This window comes from Ranitomeya imitator, chromosome 6 (genome assembly GCF_032444005.1).
Source record: "Ranitomeya imitator isolate aRanImi1 chromosome 6, aRanImi1.pri, whole genome shotgun sequence".
Taxonomy (NCBI): Eukaryota; Metazoa; Chordata; class Amphibia; order Anura; family Dendrobatidae; genus Ranitomeya; species Ranitomeya imitator.
In genome coordinates, this window is record NC_091287.1 from 316,893,076 (window position 1) to 316,907,892 (window position 14,817).

General features: G+C 40.9%; 1 protein-coding gene across 4 annotated transcripts in view; it reads right to left on the reverse strand.

Annotated features, from left to right (window-relative positions):
- Nucleotides 1–749: 749 nt before the first annotated feature.
- Nucleotides 750–14,817, reverse strand: part of ADTRP (androgen dependent TFPI regulating protein) — a 71,799-nt gene continuing 57,731 nt past the window's right edge. The window contains exons 5-7 of one of the 4 annotated variants that reach the window (XM_069728929.1): nt 13,387–13,440; nt 4,903–5,054; nt 750–1,168 (exon numbers count right to left, since the gene is read on the reverse strand). In XM_069728929.1, coding sequence (XP_069585030.1) covers nt 1,137–1,168; nt 4,903–5,054; nt 13,387–13,440 — 238 coding nt within the window. In that variant the 3' untranslated portion in view covers nt 750–1,136. Of the gene's footprint in view, nt 1,172–4,902; nt 5,055–13,386; nt 13,441–14,817 lie in introns of all 4 variants that reach the window. The other 3 variants (XM_069728928.1, XM_069728931.1, XM_069728930.1) reach the window with 3 other exon arrangements.

Sequence of the window (14,817 nt, forward strand, 5' to 3'; positions counted from 1 at the left end):
ACTGATCAAAAACACTGGTGACACCGATATCGGTGAAGCTCATCAAGAGAATGCCAAGAGTGTGCAAAGCGGTCATCAAAGCAAAAGATGGCTACTTTGAAGAACCTAGAATATAACGTATTTTCAGTTGTTTCACACTTTTTTGTTAAGTATATAATTCCACATGTGTTAATTCATAGTTTTGATGCCTTCAGTGTGAATTTACAATTTTCATAGTCATGAAAATACAGAAAAATCTTTAAATGAGAAGGTGTATCAAAACTTTTGGTCTGTACTATACTTGTGAATGAAATGAACTATTCTCTACTTAAAGAAGCACTCCCATTAACTTGTTTTTCACTTGAATCTGTGTAAATGTTATTGTAGTGTCAGTGTGCTAATATACTCATCAATCTCCTTCTCTGGAATCTAGCACCGTTCTGTTCCTTTTTAGAACCATGTGATGACAATTCACCCTATCTGGTTCTCAGTGCGCTGAGTGTGAAGCCACTTCAGGTCGCACAGAGCGCAGTGTGATCTGGTGAGTCTGTATTGTCATCATGTGACTCAGAAGCGGAGCAGAAAGGCGCTGGATATGGCGACCGGTGAGTATATTAGCACACTGACACTACAATAACATTTACACAGGTTTAGAGGGAAAAAATTAATGGGAGTGATTTTTTAAATTCAGTACTAAAAGAGTCAAGTGGCAACCATTTAGCCTCAACTGGATATCAGCTGGGTCATAATGGATATATTCACAAATTGATCAATTTGCTGTAATTTTATTAAAAAAAGATGGCTGTAGCACCTCACAGGTTTTGCATATAGTCTACACATGACTAGTGATCTATACATGACTCTCTATGTGAAGGTAATAGGTCCTGGGACAAATGACTAGCGTCACATAAGAAAGTCTTCGTAGTTAAGAACATTTGTAAATGAGAATAATGAGTTCACGAAGCACAAATTATAGCTTTTTTCATGGATTTCATGGACTGGGCTTATGCTTTGACTGTTTCTTTGTTCTTTAAGGGGCCAATTTCACATGCTGTCAGTTATGACTGATTGCTACTGAACTAAGCATCAGAGAAAAGGGATATGTTAACACGTCCTTTTTCTTCTCTCCCTTGGAGGCTTTGACTTGTATGGAAGGGTCAGATTTTCATTTTCTTGTTTTGTACTTCACCTGCTTAGATGAAATGAGAAAAAAAGGGTTTTATTAATACAAATCTGTAGTATAAATTTAGTAACTTTCCAACTCCACTCTAATTAAATGATGGAGTGTCAGGGTAAGCATAATCCACTGCTACTATTATTTGTAAGAAATGGGCACAGATGTATGATGTTTGATGCATGGCAGAAATATCATGTCTCAGTGTGATATGTATACGCATATTAGAAGTCTTCAAGGAACACAATACTGTGTAAAATATTAGACGTGCTGAAATCATTCATTTTTTTCAGTTCTCAAATAGACTTTTAGGCAGTTTTCTTTGGAAAACCAATTTTAAATGGGAAATCCATTAACAGGATTTTCAACCCTCAACTTTTTTAAATCACCATGTAACTGATTTTCAAAAAATAAAATCATTCCCACCTTACCAAAGTCATTGTTCCTCCTCTAAAACTGCATGGGTCCCCTGCAGGTCTCTGCAGGAATGAGCATATAACTTCTGCAGGCAATCATTGGCTGCAGTAATGATCAGTGTTAGGGTATGTTCCCACGGTCAGTAAACACTGCGGGCTGGATGCTGTGTACATCCACAGCATCCAACCCACAGCGGCCAGATGTTACAGCATAGTGGATGGGATTTCAACAAAAATTCCATGTCCACTATGCGTGCTGAGTTGCTTCTGGCTTTCCTGCGGAGATGAACATGCGGCGCAGCTCTCCAGACTGCAGCATGTCTATTTATCTTGCAGAGACGGAGCGTAAATATCACCTGTCCAATGTATTGGAAGCAGTGATTCCGCACGGTTCAATGAACACATGTGGAATCACCTGCGTTCAAAAGCCGACAGCGCTTTGGACGGAGTTGAAATGTGCTGCGTCCAAAGCGCTGCCTAATACTAACCATGGGGATGCAGCCTTAGAGGAAAAAAAGCTTTTATCGGTCAGTATGATTTCTTTTTTTTTTCTCTGTTCCTACTGCAAATATTAAAACGACAAAGTATGCAAATGCATTGGGATCACCACATAAAAAATCTTTAGTACAAATCACATAAATAAGACACAAAAGACACCCAAAAATATAAAAACATTTAAAAAACAAACAACGGGATATACGTGTAAGACTACCACCTTTCCTCATCTGCCTGATATGAATCAATTCACAGGATACCTAACAAATAGTACAGACAGCAAGTGATATCGGGTGCATGGAGGACGTGGAGACGGGTAAGTAGGAAAAGCCAAAGTCTGAGGAAAAATTAATGATGGAACAGCAAAATGTTAGATGATTGAAGTGAGGTAACAGGCTTGTCTAAAGAGATTTGTTTTACCCTAAATACTAGTTTAGGTGAGTGCTGATCCCAAGCATGTATAATATTTCAAAAGATCGGCATTCCAGGCCCAAAAATTCAAATGTATTAACTTCTTTATTGGTATACAGTACTCTATATTATATACATTAGTATCCATACAATACAAATTTAGACCATCTTGCACTCTTATTCATAGCATGGATATGCAGATGACATTGTCTTTAAGATCACACTTCCAAATGCTTACCATTTCCTGTCACCATGATTTAAAAAATATTTCATGAATTTGCTCTTTCCTCAGCATTGAATCATGAAGTAATTTCCTGACTAGACTATTGCAACTTTCTTCTTTCTATTTAAGTCTTTCACCCTTCAAATCAACACTAAACTCTGCAGCCTGATTAATCAACCTCAACTTGTTCGCCAATCCCTTAACTAGCTGCCCATTGCCCAGATAATTCAGTGCAAAATTCTCTTAATGACTTAAAATGCTTAACGTAACATGCCCCGTCATATATCCCTGATCTAATCTTCCGCTATGTCCCCACGTCTATTTGCCGAAGCTCAGAAGGTCTTTGCTCTCCTCTTTTCTGCTCTTCACATACCGTAGTTAGTGCCATCCTGCATCCCCATGCTCTTCAACTCACTAAACCAACTGAACACACTTTTTCCACCTCCAAAACCAACTGAAAACCCACCTATTCAGAAAATCCTACAATAAGCCTGACAGGGACACAACTACAACAAAAGACTATTATCCTCACTTATTGTTTTTTCCTGCTTCCCTGCAGATTGTAGACCCTCTTGAGCAGGGTCAACCTCTGCTATGAACCAGTCATATTTATTGTACATGCTTTCTATAGTATGTTATATACTACAGTATGTTCTAAATCATATTATATTTATATTTTTATAATGTAGCCTATTTGTAATTTTTTACATATCTACAGCGCCATGCAGTTAGAGGAGCATTAATACAAGAGTAATATGGCATATAGTGCTTAAACATAGGCATTATCTTTTAGCAGGAGCACATAGTACCCTATGGAGGTAAATATGGTTATACTATTTAGCTGTTTTGGATAAAGAAAGACTAAGTTCACCAATTACAAACAACCTAGTTAAGTTTATTAATAAGTATTGTGTTATAGTTTATCTCAAACTACACATACTTTTTTTTTGCAGTAAAACAGTTCAGAAGAATTGGAAATGAATAAGCTTTTCTATAGGAAAGATATATATCTTGGTACCGTGTTAGATAGAAAAATATTTAGAATTGAGAGTCCTCAGTGGTTGATACCTTTTAATGGCTAACTGAAAAGATGGTAACAACTTGCAAGCTTTCGAGACTTCTCAGGTCCCTTCATCAGGCCTGGACTAATACAAATTCTGAAGAATCACATATTTATGCACAACACAGCCCAGAAATAATGCCATAGATAAGACAGGTGACGTGAAGGAGAACTACCATTGTGTGAGAGTGATAAACAGTTATGTCCATAAACATTGGAACAGTTCATAGATGAGGGGTGTGAATGTTTCATTGTCCTCTGACTGGGGTCTTGTTCTGTGCTGTGTTGCCTCCACAAGGTCTGAGGAGCAAATTCCTTAATTGATGTAAAAAGACATAAATCCATGCGACACATTCATTCCTGCACTGAGTGGGTCAAATGTCGTCATCAGTTTATATTCCCAGACTGTTCTGTCTCGCTGAGATTTGAAATGACCCTTTAATACAAGTAATCTCATGTCCATGATGCTGTGATCTGGGATACAAAAATGTTTTGCCACAGGTATATCTATTCTTTTTTCTCTTATTGTGTGGCGATGAGAGTTCATCCTTGTTCTCAGTTTTTGCCCTGTCTCCCCTACATAAAGACTCCCAGTTGAACATTTAGTACAAATAATTAGGTACACCACATTAGATGGTCTAGATCTATGAACTGTTCCAATATATATGGACGTAACTGTTTATCACTCTCACATAATGGTAGTTCTGCTTCACGTCACCTGTCTTATCTATGGCATTATTTCTGGGCTGTATTGTACATAAATATGTGATTCTTCAGCATTTGTACGCCTGATGAAGGGACCTGAGAAGTCTTGAAATCTTGCAATTTGTTACCATCTTTTCAGTGAGCCATTAAAAGATATCAACCACTGAGGACTCTCAGTTCTAAATATTAAGCTTTTCTAGACTTCAAATAACTAGGCTTCCAAAAAGAAATCAAAGCTGTCATGAATAAAAGCCATGCATGACCTAACAACTCCTTTTTGGACAATCCATAAGGATACTTGTTGCAGTCTATTTTTGCAAGTTTACAGTTTAATATTAAACAATGGTGAATAATTTGGCACACTTGATCAATATATTTCTTGAAATGATGATAGTATTGATTTTGTCTCTTTTCAAAATAAAGAAAAATAAAAACTTACCCCACACTGCATAGTTAAGCGTTTCCCCAACAATATAGACAAAGGCAGTCAATATGTGACTGCTTAATAAAAATATCAAAAATCCAAAGGGAGAAAGCAATCCAAGAAAAGGATAAACCCAGTTTCCATCAGCGAAGTAAATCCATATTACCCTAAAAGACACAAAAAACTAATACAATTAACTATGTGAAGAAATTAAAATGTAAAAGCTGTTTAAATGTAACACTACAGTAAGACATCTATGTATATATCCACCTACAGTGGGGAAAGACTAATACTATTATGACCATAATTATCATAAATTTAGAGATAACATGCAAATTGATGTGCTCATATGTGAATTATGGGCTGTAAACATACAGTGGGGAAAATAAGTACGGTATTTGACACATTGCCAATATTGCAAGTTTTCTCACCTACAAAGCATGGTCTGTAATTTTCATTCTACATACAATTCAACTGTAAGAGACAAAATCTTAAAAATAAAATCCATAAGATCATATTTTGTGATTTTTACATAATAAATTTGCATTTTATTGCATGAAATAAGTATTTGACACAAACCTATGTTTGCAATTACAGAGGTCAGACGTTTCCTGTCGTTCTTGCACACACTGCAGCAGAGATTTTGTCTCACTCCTCCAAACAGATCTTCTCCAGATCTTTAAAGTTTTGGGGCTGTCACTAGGCAACATTGAGGTTCAGCTCCCTCCAAAGATTTTCTATTGGATTCAGGTTTGGAGACTGGCTAGGCCACCCCAGAGCCTTGAAATGCTTCTTAGAGAGCCACTCCTTAGTTGCCCTGGTTGTGTGTTTTGGGTCATTCTCCTGCTGGAATACCCAGCCACGACCCATCTTCAATACTCTTACTGAGGGAAGGAGGTTGTTGGCCACAATCTTGCTGTACATGACCCCATCCATCATCCCTTCAAAACAGTGCAGTCGTCAAGTCAGCTTTGCAGAAAAGCACTCCCAAAGTATGATGTTTCCCACATCGTGCTTTCACGGTTTGGATGGTGTTCTTGGGGTTGTACTCATCCTTCCTCTTCCTCTAAACAAGGAGAATGGAGTGGATACCAAAAAGTTTTATTTTCATCTCCTCTGACGACATGACCTTCTCCCATTCTTCCACTGGATCATCCAGATGGTCGCTGGCAAGCTTCAAAAGGGCCTGGACATATGCTGACGGGTGATAGGTGAACCCCTGGATGTTCAGATCCAACCAAACAGTTAAAAAAAAGTTTGATTCGGGTGCCAGAAAAGTAATTTAAACCAAACCCAAACCTGGACCACATTCACATGAATGGGGGGGCCCGAACATCCAGTGTTTGTCATGCTGTCATGTGCATGACAGTCAGGTAAAAACTGGCTCTGATCAGTGGTAAGATTAATACTGCCGGTCAGAGAGCTGCAATTCCCATGCTGTCAGATGACAGCGTAAGCCCGCACCTGTCACCGGAGGTAAAAAGTTTACCTACAGTCACAGGGACTACTACTCCCATCAGCCTATGACTGCTGTAGCAGATAACAGTGAGAGCAGGCGCCACTGATGAGTGTATTCATCAGCCTTCGTCTGCGCTATAAATTTAACAAAAGACGTGTGTTCCCTTGTGTTTTTGATAACCAGCCAGGCATAACTGACAACTGTGGGCTGGTATTCTTAGGCTGGTAAGGGGCCATGATTATTGCCCCTTATCCAAAGCCTTTTCTGGGGTGGCTGAGGCCTGCTATTTTTAGCCTTGGAGGAGTCAATATTCATGGCCCCTTACCAGCCTAAGAATGCCAGCTCCCAGCTTGTGAGACCGCAAGCCATTTTTTAAAATTATTTATTTAAATTATTTAAGAAAAAATGGAGTGGGACTCCTCTATTCTTGATAACCAGCCTGGTTATCAAAACTACAGGGGAACCCACGTCATTTTTTAAATTTTATTTACTTAGAGGAAAGGTGCCTGAATACACCCATCAGCGGCACCTGCTCTCGCTGTTATCAGTGACAGCAGGAGTAGGCTGATGGGAGTAGTAGTCCCATCAGCCGACGCCTATGATCAAAGGTAAACTTTTCACCTCCGGTCACAGCTGCAGGCTCATGCTATCATCTGACAGCGTGGGAACCACAGCGCACTGATCGGTAGTAATGATCTTAATGCTGATCAGAGCCGCAGGTGTTTCTCATGCTGTCATGCAGATAACAGCGTGAGAAACACCCGGTGTTTGGGGTGATGAATTTAAACAGTAACACAAACTTCCTGGTGAACTTTGTGTTCGGGGTCCATTCCCGACTAGTAGGTGTTCGATACCGACTTCGAACTTTATTGTTCGGGTTCCCCCATCTCTAGTGCTGGCGTGAGCAGGGGGATGTTCGTGCCCTCAGGATTTTAATCTATGACGACGTAGTATGTTACTAACAGTAATGTTTGAGACTTTGGTCCCAGCTCTCTTCCGGTCATTGGCCAGGTACTCTGTGTAGTGTCGGGCTGATTCCTAAACTTTTCCTAGAATCATCCTTACCCCATGAGGTGAGATCTTGCATGGAACCCCAGACTGAGAAAGATTGACAGCAATCTTGTGTTTCTTCCACTTTCTAATAATTGTGTCAACAGTTGTTTCCTTCTCACAAGTTTCTTGTCTATTGTCCTGTAACCCATCACAGCCTTGTGCAGGTCTAGAATTTTGTCCCTGGCGTCCTTAGACAGCTTTTTTGTCTTGGCCATGGTGGAGAGGTTGGAGTGTGATTGAATGAGTGTGTGGACGGGTCTCTTTTATACAGTTAACAAGTTCAAACAGGTGCAATTAATAGAGGTAATGAGTGGAGAGTAGAGGGGGTTTTTAAAGAAAAACCAACAGGTCTGTGAGAGTCAAAATTCTTGCTTGTTGGTAGGTGATCAAATACTTATTACCATGACAGCACTCATGACGTGACTGCAGGTGACAGATGGGTTGCTATGACTGCAGGAGGTCTGCTGAAGGTTGTAACAGCATGCCCCTCCCCAGCCCATGTCCCTGGACTGCCATATAATAAGGCTTGAGTCAACAACCAGTGGGGGGAGCCCTCCCCCATGGAAGGGTGGATCCCAGGACACAGAACAATAGGTGGCACCACCGAATCTGCTCCCTTTGTGTGGATTCATTATGGACTCATTGTGGACACTGCAGAATTACTTTCATTTGTGTTGTCCCAGTTCCATGTTCCAATAAATCTTGTTGGATTGTTTATTGGCCTGGTGTCTCTTCCTGCTCTGTCGCATATCCTGTCACAAACTGGTGGCAGCAGTGGGATCAGAGCAGAGGGAATGGAGGTGAGCGGCCCATCAATGTCTGGAACTGGAACCTCAGGGCTGTGGACTGGACTGTGGGGAGCCTACAAACAGAGGCCCGTCAATTAGGAGTCTGCTACAAAGGACTGACCAAGGACCAACTAATTAAGGCTTTGGAAGGAGCTTGCCTGCAAGATGGCACTGAAGGAGGATTCCCACAGCAAAGGGAGGAAACACAGGAGCTTCAGGTAAATACGCAAAAAAGTCGGGTTGTGTGGTACGAGGAGGAGATGGCATTGCTTGGGCATGAGGCCACCATAGAAAATAAAAGGGAGGCCATTTGCACAGCTAAGGAGAAACAGCACATGGTGGAAGCAGCTAGAAGCTCCAGACAGACTGTAACCACAGCACCCACCATGAGGGAATTTCCAAGGCTGTCCCGTAAGGACTTTAAGCCATTTAGCGAGGCTGCAGGTGACATTGAGGGCTTCTTTCAGGACTTTGAACATCAATGTTGATTAATGGAAGTCCTGGAAAGGGAGCGAGTCAGACATCTAGTGGGGCTTTTAGAGGTTGGAGCTGCTGAAGCCTATGGAGCTATGGACCCTCAGTGGAACTGCGATTATGCGAATATTAAAGACACCATCTTGGAACATTATGCTGTAACTCCAGACACTTACAGAGTGCAGTTCCGCTCCTTAGCCTGTGAGGGGGAAGTGTCTTTCAAGGGTTCCCTGAAAAATGCCCACAGGAAAATTGCCCACATGAAAAATGCCCACAGGAAAATTGCCCACACAGAAAATTCCCCACATGGAAAATTCCACACACGGAAAATTGCCCACACGGAAAATTGCCCACACGGAAAATTGCCCACACGGAAAATTGCCCACACAGAAATTTGCCCACACAGAAATTTCCCCACATGGAAAATTACCCACATGGAAAATTGCCAATTGCAGCATCACAAAGTTTCAGATCTATGATATTTCAGGTGCAAGGTGAGGATGTTCACATAATATGTGATCAACTTGTGATTTACAGTTGACCTAGTGCAAACCTGCAAAAATGATCTGTGGTTTGCAGCAGTCTGTCATTATCAGCAATAGATAGATCTAGTCTGCTCTCATCTCTCACTGATTCTGCCTTACTCCTCCCAGCAGCCCAAAACAGCAGCACATGCAGAACCAGCAGCAGTGTGATCCAGAGGAGCCATCACTGCTATCAGTGCTCACAAAAGTATCACTGCTGCTGGCAGAGATAGTTGGTCCTGGAAGCCCAGAAGGCACAGCAGAAAGGTGAGATTCTGTCACTTGTACCACTTTGTGTTCTTGCCGAGAATGTATGATATGCTTTTGCAGTGGAGTCCGATGGGCCCCAGTGCAAAATTTGGACCTTCCCCCCCACACACACACGTTGGTCAGATGTATGGGCCCCTGTAGTGTTCTAAATTCTATAAATACGTATGAATTGCCCCCTTCCCCTTCATTAATGGAACAATGTGCCTGTCAAGCGCAGGCTAGAAAAATGCCTAGAATATCAAATTTTCTCAATTTCAGTGATCTAAAAGTGATCATAGACCTTCATAGGGGTGTAATAAAAGAGACTACACATTATCAGGTGCCAAACAAACCCATTTACTCAACATAAAAGTAATAACTTTGATATACACAAATTTCAAAACTCCCACCAAATAGCCATTCATTTGTAAGAAAATCTGCCTTATTTATATGAAATATCCACAAACCTTCCTCTATCCATTCATAAAACAAGCTAAATAAACAATAGTAATGACTAAAAACATTACATACCAATCTTATAAAGTGTGATGTGTTCGGGAACAATGAGCCTGAGAAGCCAGCACAGCTATACCTTCCTTCCTGAAGCTCTGCAGACCAACTGTGGTATCAGGTTTCACACAGCAGCTAGAGCCAGGAGACTATCTAGAGGGAGGGGGTTTCCTGAAAATCTGGTGAGAAATGAAAGTAGAAGTGCTGCGCCTGTCAGATCCATTGTTCCTGACGGAGGGGTAGTAATGTCCCCCATACTGGTATATATGCCCATCATCCTGGTGAATATGTCTGCATCCTGGTATATATGTCCTAATGCTGGTATATATGGTCCCCATCCTAGTATGTATGGTCCACATGATCTCCATCCTGGTATTTATGCCCCCTTTCTGGTATATATGTCCCTATCCTGGTTTACATGGTCCCCAATCCTAGTGTATGTGTCCCCGTTCTGACCCTAATGCATAATTAAAAACAATAACATTCTACTCACCTTTCCTCTGCTCCCACGTCGCCCAGTGTCTTTTGTAGCCACCGCACACCCCGGCAGCTGACATCGGAGTGTGCGCCATTTCATGCACCGCTCCCTGTAGCTACACCTCTCATGTCAGCTCACAGCCAACGCGCCGGAAGCATGTATCGCGGTGTACAATGATTGCTTAATAAATTGAAGTTATTGTTGTTATTAGACCTCCTTAATAAACTGTTCTTAATAAACTTGTCGGTACTTTTCTGTGTGGGCAATTTTTGCCGACATTCTTCTGTGCTGCAGAGCATCTCACCTATAATTCTATATTATTCTCCTGCCCCACAGAGCATCTCACCTATAATTCTATATTATTCTCCTGCCCTGCAGAGCATCTCACCTATAATTCTATATTATTCTCTTGCCCTGCAGAGCATCTCACCTATAATTCTATATTATTCTCCTGCCCTGCAGAGCATCTCACCTATAATTCTATATTATTCTCCTGCCCTGCAGAGCATCTCACCTATAATTCTATATTATTCTCCTGTCCTGCAGTGCATCTCACCTATAATTCTATATTATTCTCCTGCCCTGCAGAGCATCTCACCTATAATTCTATATTATTCTCCTGCCCTTCAGAGCATCTCACCTATAATTCTATATTATTCTCTTGTCCTGCAGAGCATCTCACCTATAATTCTATATTATTCTCCTGTCCTGCAGTGCATCTCACCTATAATTCTATATTATTCTCCTGCCCTGCAGAGCATCTCACCTATAATTCTATATTATTCTCCTGCCCTGCAGAGCATCTCACCTATAATTCTATATTATTCTCCTGCCCTGCAGAGCATCTCACCTATAATTCTATATTATTCTCTTGCCCTGCAGAGCATCTCACCTATACCTGCATACTATCCCCCTGTCCTGCAGAGCATTTAGCCTATAGCTCTATGCTATTCTCTGTTCTGCAGAGCATCTCACTTATAACTCTCTACTGTTTTCCTGTGGGTATTCATGTCTGTGGGCAATTTTCACATATCATGTGAACCCCTTGCACCTGAAATATCATAGATCTGAAAGTTAGTGATGCTGCAATTGGCAATTTTTCATGTGGGTAATTTTCCATGTGGGCAAATTTCTGTGTGGGGAATTTTCCGTGTGGGGAATTTTCCGTGTGGGGAATTTTCTGTGTGGGCAATTTTCCTGTGGGCATTTTTCATGTGGGCATTTTTCATGTGGGCAATTTTCATGTGGGCAATTTTCCTGTGGGCATTTTTCTGGTCACCACACAGTAGCACCTCAGGACTGAGACACCCCATCTCTGTAGAATGCCAAAGCGAGTGGGGACCGAAGCTTGCCCACAACTACCTTGCTTGGGAATCTTACACTGGAATACGCAAACGAAGCGACAGCACACAGAAAAAAAATAAATAACTGTTAGATAATGTACTTAGGGAACAGAAGGGAAATTTTAATGCAAGCATATCAAAAACTAGTTTAGATTATGGCACTAAAAAGATCTTCAGAATAAAGAAGAAAGAGTCCAGTAAGTGATGAGATGGCCACACAGATCCCTGATCTCATCTTCATCAACTCCGTCTGAGATGAAATGAAGGAACAGATGGATTTGTATAAATCTATATACACAGAAAATAAGTGGTTAGTTCTCCAAGATTTTGAAGAAATTCTTCTGTAGACAGAGTTCCTTCCAAAACTGTGCACATTTATCTAAAAGAATTGATGCTGTTTTGAGGCCAACATGTGGTCACACCAAATATTGACTTCATTCAGGTTGTATGTTGTTAATTGTTTCCTCACACTCTCCAAAGACATACTGATAGGGGATCTAGACTGTGAGCCCCAATGGAAACAGCAATAATAATGTCTGTAAAGCGCTGTGGAATTAATGGCGCCAGATGAGTGAGTAAAATATATAAATAAAAATAAATAAAAAATAAACTAGCAACATTTCTAGATTTGAAAGCAATGGGAAGTGCGGGGACTCCGCTGACATTTTCTGAAAGCCCCCCTCCAAGCCCGCGGCGGCCCGCAGCATTGTCCCACTTCTGCTACCACCTGCTTCCTTCAGCAGCGACCCCGCTTCACCGCAGCTGCGCGCGTCGGTAAGCTACCGTAAAAGTGGACTAGAAGATGCACCATCATTTTATTTATAAGAAAAATTCTGTTTTCCTCCCAAAATATTTGGGGTGCGCCTTATGGTCCAGTGTGTCTTAAATTCTGCAAAATATGGTAATTCACCCAAACTCATGTCTCTATTGTAAGGGTATGTGCACACGATGCGGATTTGATGTGGATCCGCAGCGGATTTTGCCGAGCAGAAGCGCTGCAGATGTACAGTACAAAGTTAGTTAATGGGGAAAAAAAGCTGTGCATACGGTGCGGAAAAATCAGTGCGGAATTGCTGCGGATTTCAAAGAAGTGCATGTCACTTCTTTTGTGCGGATCTGCAGCGTTTCTGCACCCCTCCATGTTAAAATTCCGTAATGGCAAAAACCGCAGAAAATCCGCACAAAATCCGCAGCAATTCCGCATAAAAACCGCACAAAATCCGCATAAAAACCGTGGTACATCCGTGGCTGTGGATTCTGCCAGGGGCTGCGGATTTTGTGCAGAAAATTTGCCCCTCTTTTCTTATGTGTGCACATAGCCTATGTGTTTAGTACAGCAGCCTATTTTACATCATAGACATAGCAGTGATGTGAAAGTGCATAACATGAATAGAAATTCTCAATGCAACTGTTTCTTGAAGTAAAATAAACCTTGCTAAACTGATGATACCTGAGGGAGCTATTTACAAAGGTAAAACAATTGACCAAGAATGTAAACCTGATGGTACATAAATATCAGAATAGGAGAAATGTTAGTCTGTGTGACACCAATGAATTACATAACATGCCAGATTGACTCAATAACATTGCTTGTATTATATACTGTAGGGTACAACCTTACATGTTGCTCTTTTGCAGTTGTTGAGTATTAGCATCCGTATAGGTCAGTTTCTTCCTGAAAATGATTGCAAACACAAATTCTTTGTTATTATTATCTTCATTTAATTTGTCTTAAATGAAAAAACACAAAAAGAATTGTCCTAAAGCCAAAGTGGATATAATTCCACACCAAACATAAAAAAGGGGGAGGACAAAAGTATTGGCACTGTTCGAAAAATCATGTGATGCTTCTCTAATTTGTGTCATTAACAGCACCTGTAACTTACCTGTGGCACCTAACAGGTGTTGGCAATAACTAAATCACACTTGCAGCCAGTTGACATGGATTAAAGTTGACTCAACCTCTGTTCTGTGTCCTTGTGTGTACCACATTGAGCATGGAGAAAGGAAAGAAGACCAAAGAACTGTCTGAGGACTTGAGAAACCAAATGGTGAGGAAGCATGAGCAATCTCAAGGCTACAGGTCCATCTCCAAAGACCTGAATGTTCCTGTGTCTACCGTGTGCAGTGTCATCAAGAAGTTTAAAGCCCATGGCACTGTGGCTAACCTCCCTAGATGTGGACGGAAAAGAAAAATTGACAAGAGATTTCAATGCAAGATTGTGCAGATGTTAAATTAAGAACCTCGACTAACATCCAAACAAGTTCAAGCTGCCCTGCCCTTTGCAGCATAATGTAGGGCCCAGTGTGAGAAAGCTGGGTCTCTCTCAGAGGTCATGGGTCTTCCAGCAGGACAATGACCTAAAACACACTTCAAAAAGCACTAGAAAATGGTTGAGAGAAAGCACTGGAGACTCTAAGGTGGCCAGCAATGAGTCCAGACCTGAATCCCATAAAACACCTGTGGATAGATCTAAAAATGGCAGTTTGGAGAAGGCACCCTTCAAATATCAGGGACCTGGAGCAGTTTGCCAAAGAAGAATGGTCTAAAATTCCAGCAGAGCATTGTAAGAAACTCATTGATGGTTACCGGAAGCGGTTGGTCGCAGTTATTTTGGCTAAAGGTTGTGCAACCAAATATTAGGCTGAGGGTGCCAATACTTTTGTCTGGCCCATTTTTGGAGTTTTGTGTGAAATGATCAATGTTTTGCTTTTTTCTTCATTCTCTTTTGTATTTTTTCATTTAAGACAAATTAAATGAAGATAATAATACCAAAGAATTTGTGCTTGCAATCATTTTCAGGAAGAAACTGAGTATTATCTGACAGAATTGCAGGGGTGTCAATACTTTTGGCCACGACTGTAGTTGTGAATTAGCTCAGTGTTATCAGTTAAAATATCCAAAGCTAAATTTATGCTATAAGTTATGGAGGCTTTTATGTGGTTTGATTCTACAACAGGTGCAAGATATTGAAAGCCTACAGACTCTGTAGAATAATTTGTTCCAATTACCATAGCTTACTGCAAGTGAAGTTTTTGGTATAAAACCTAT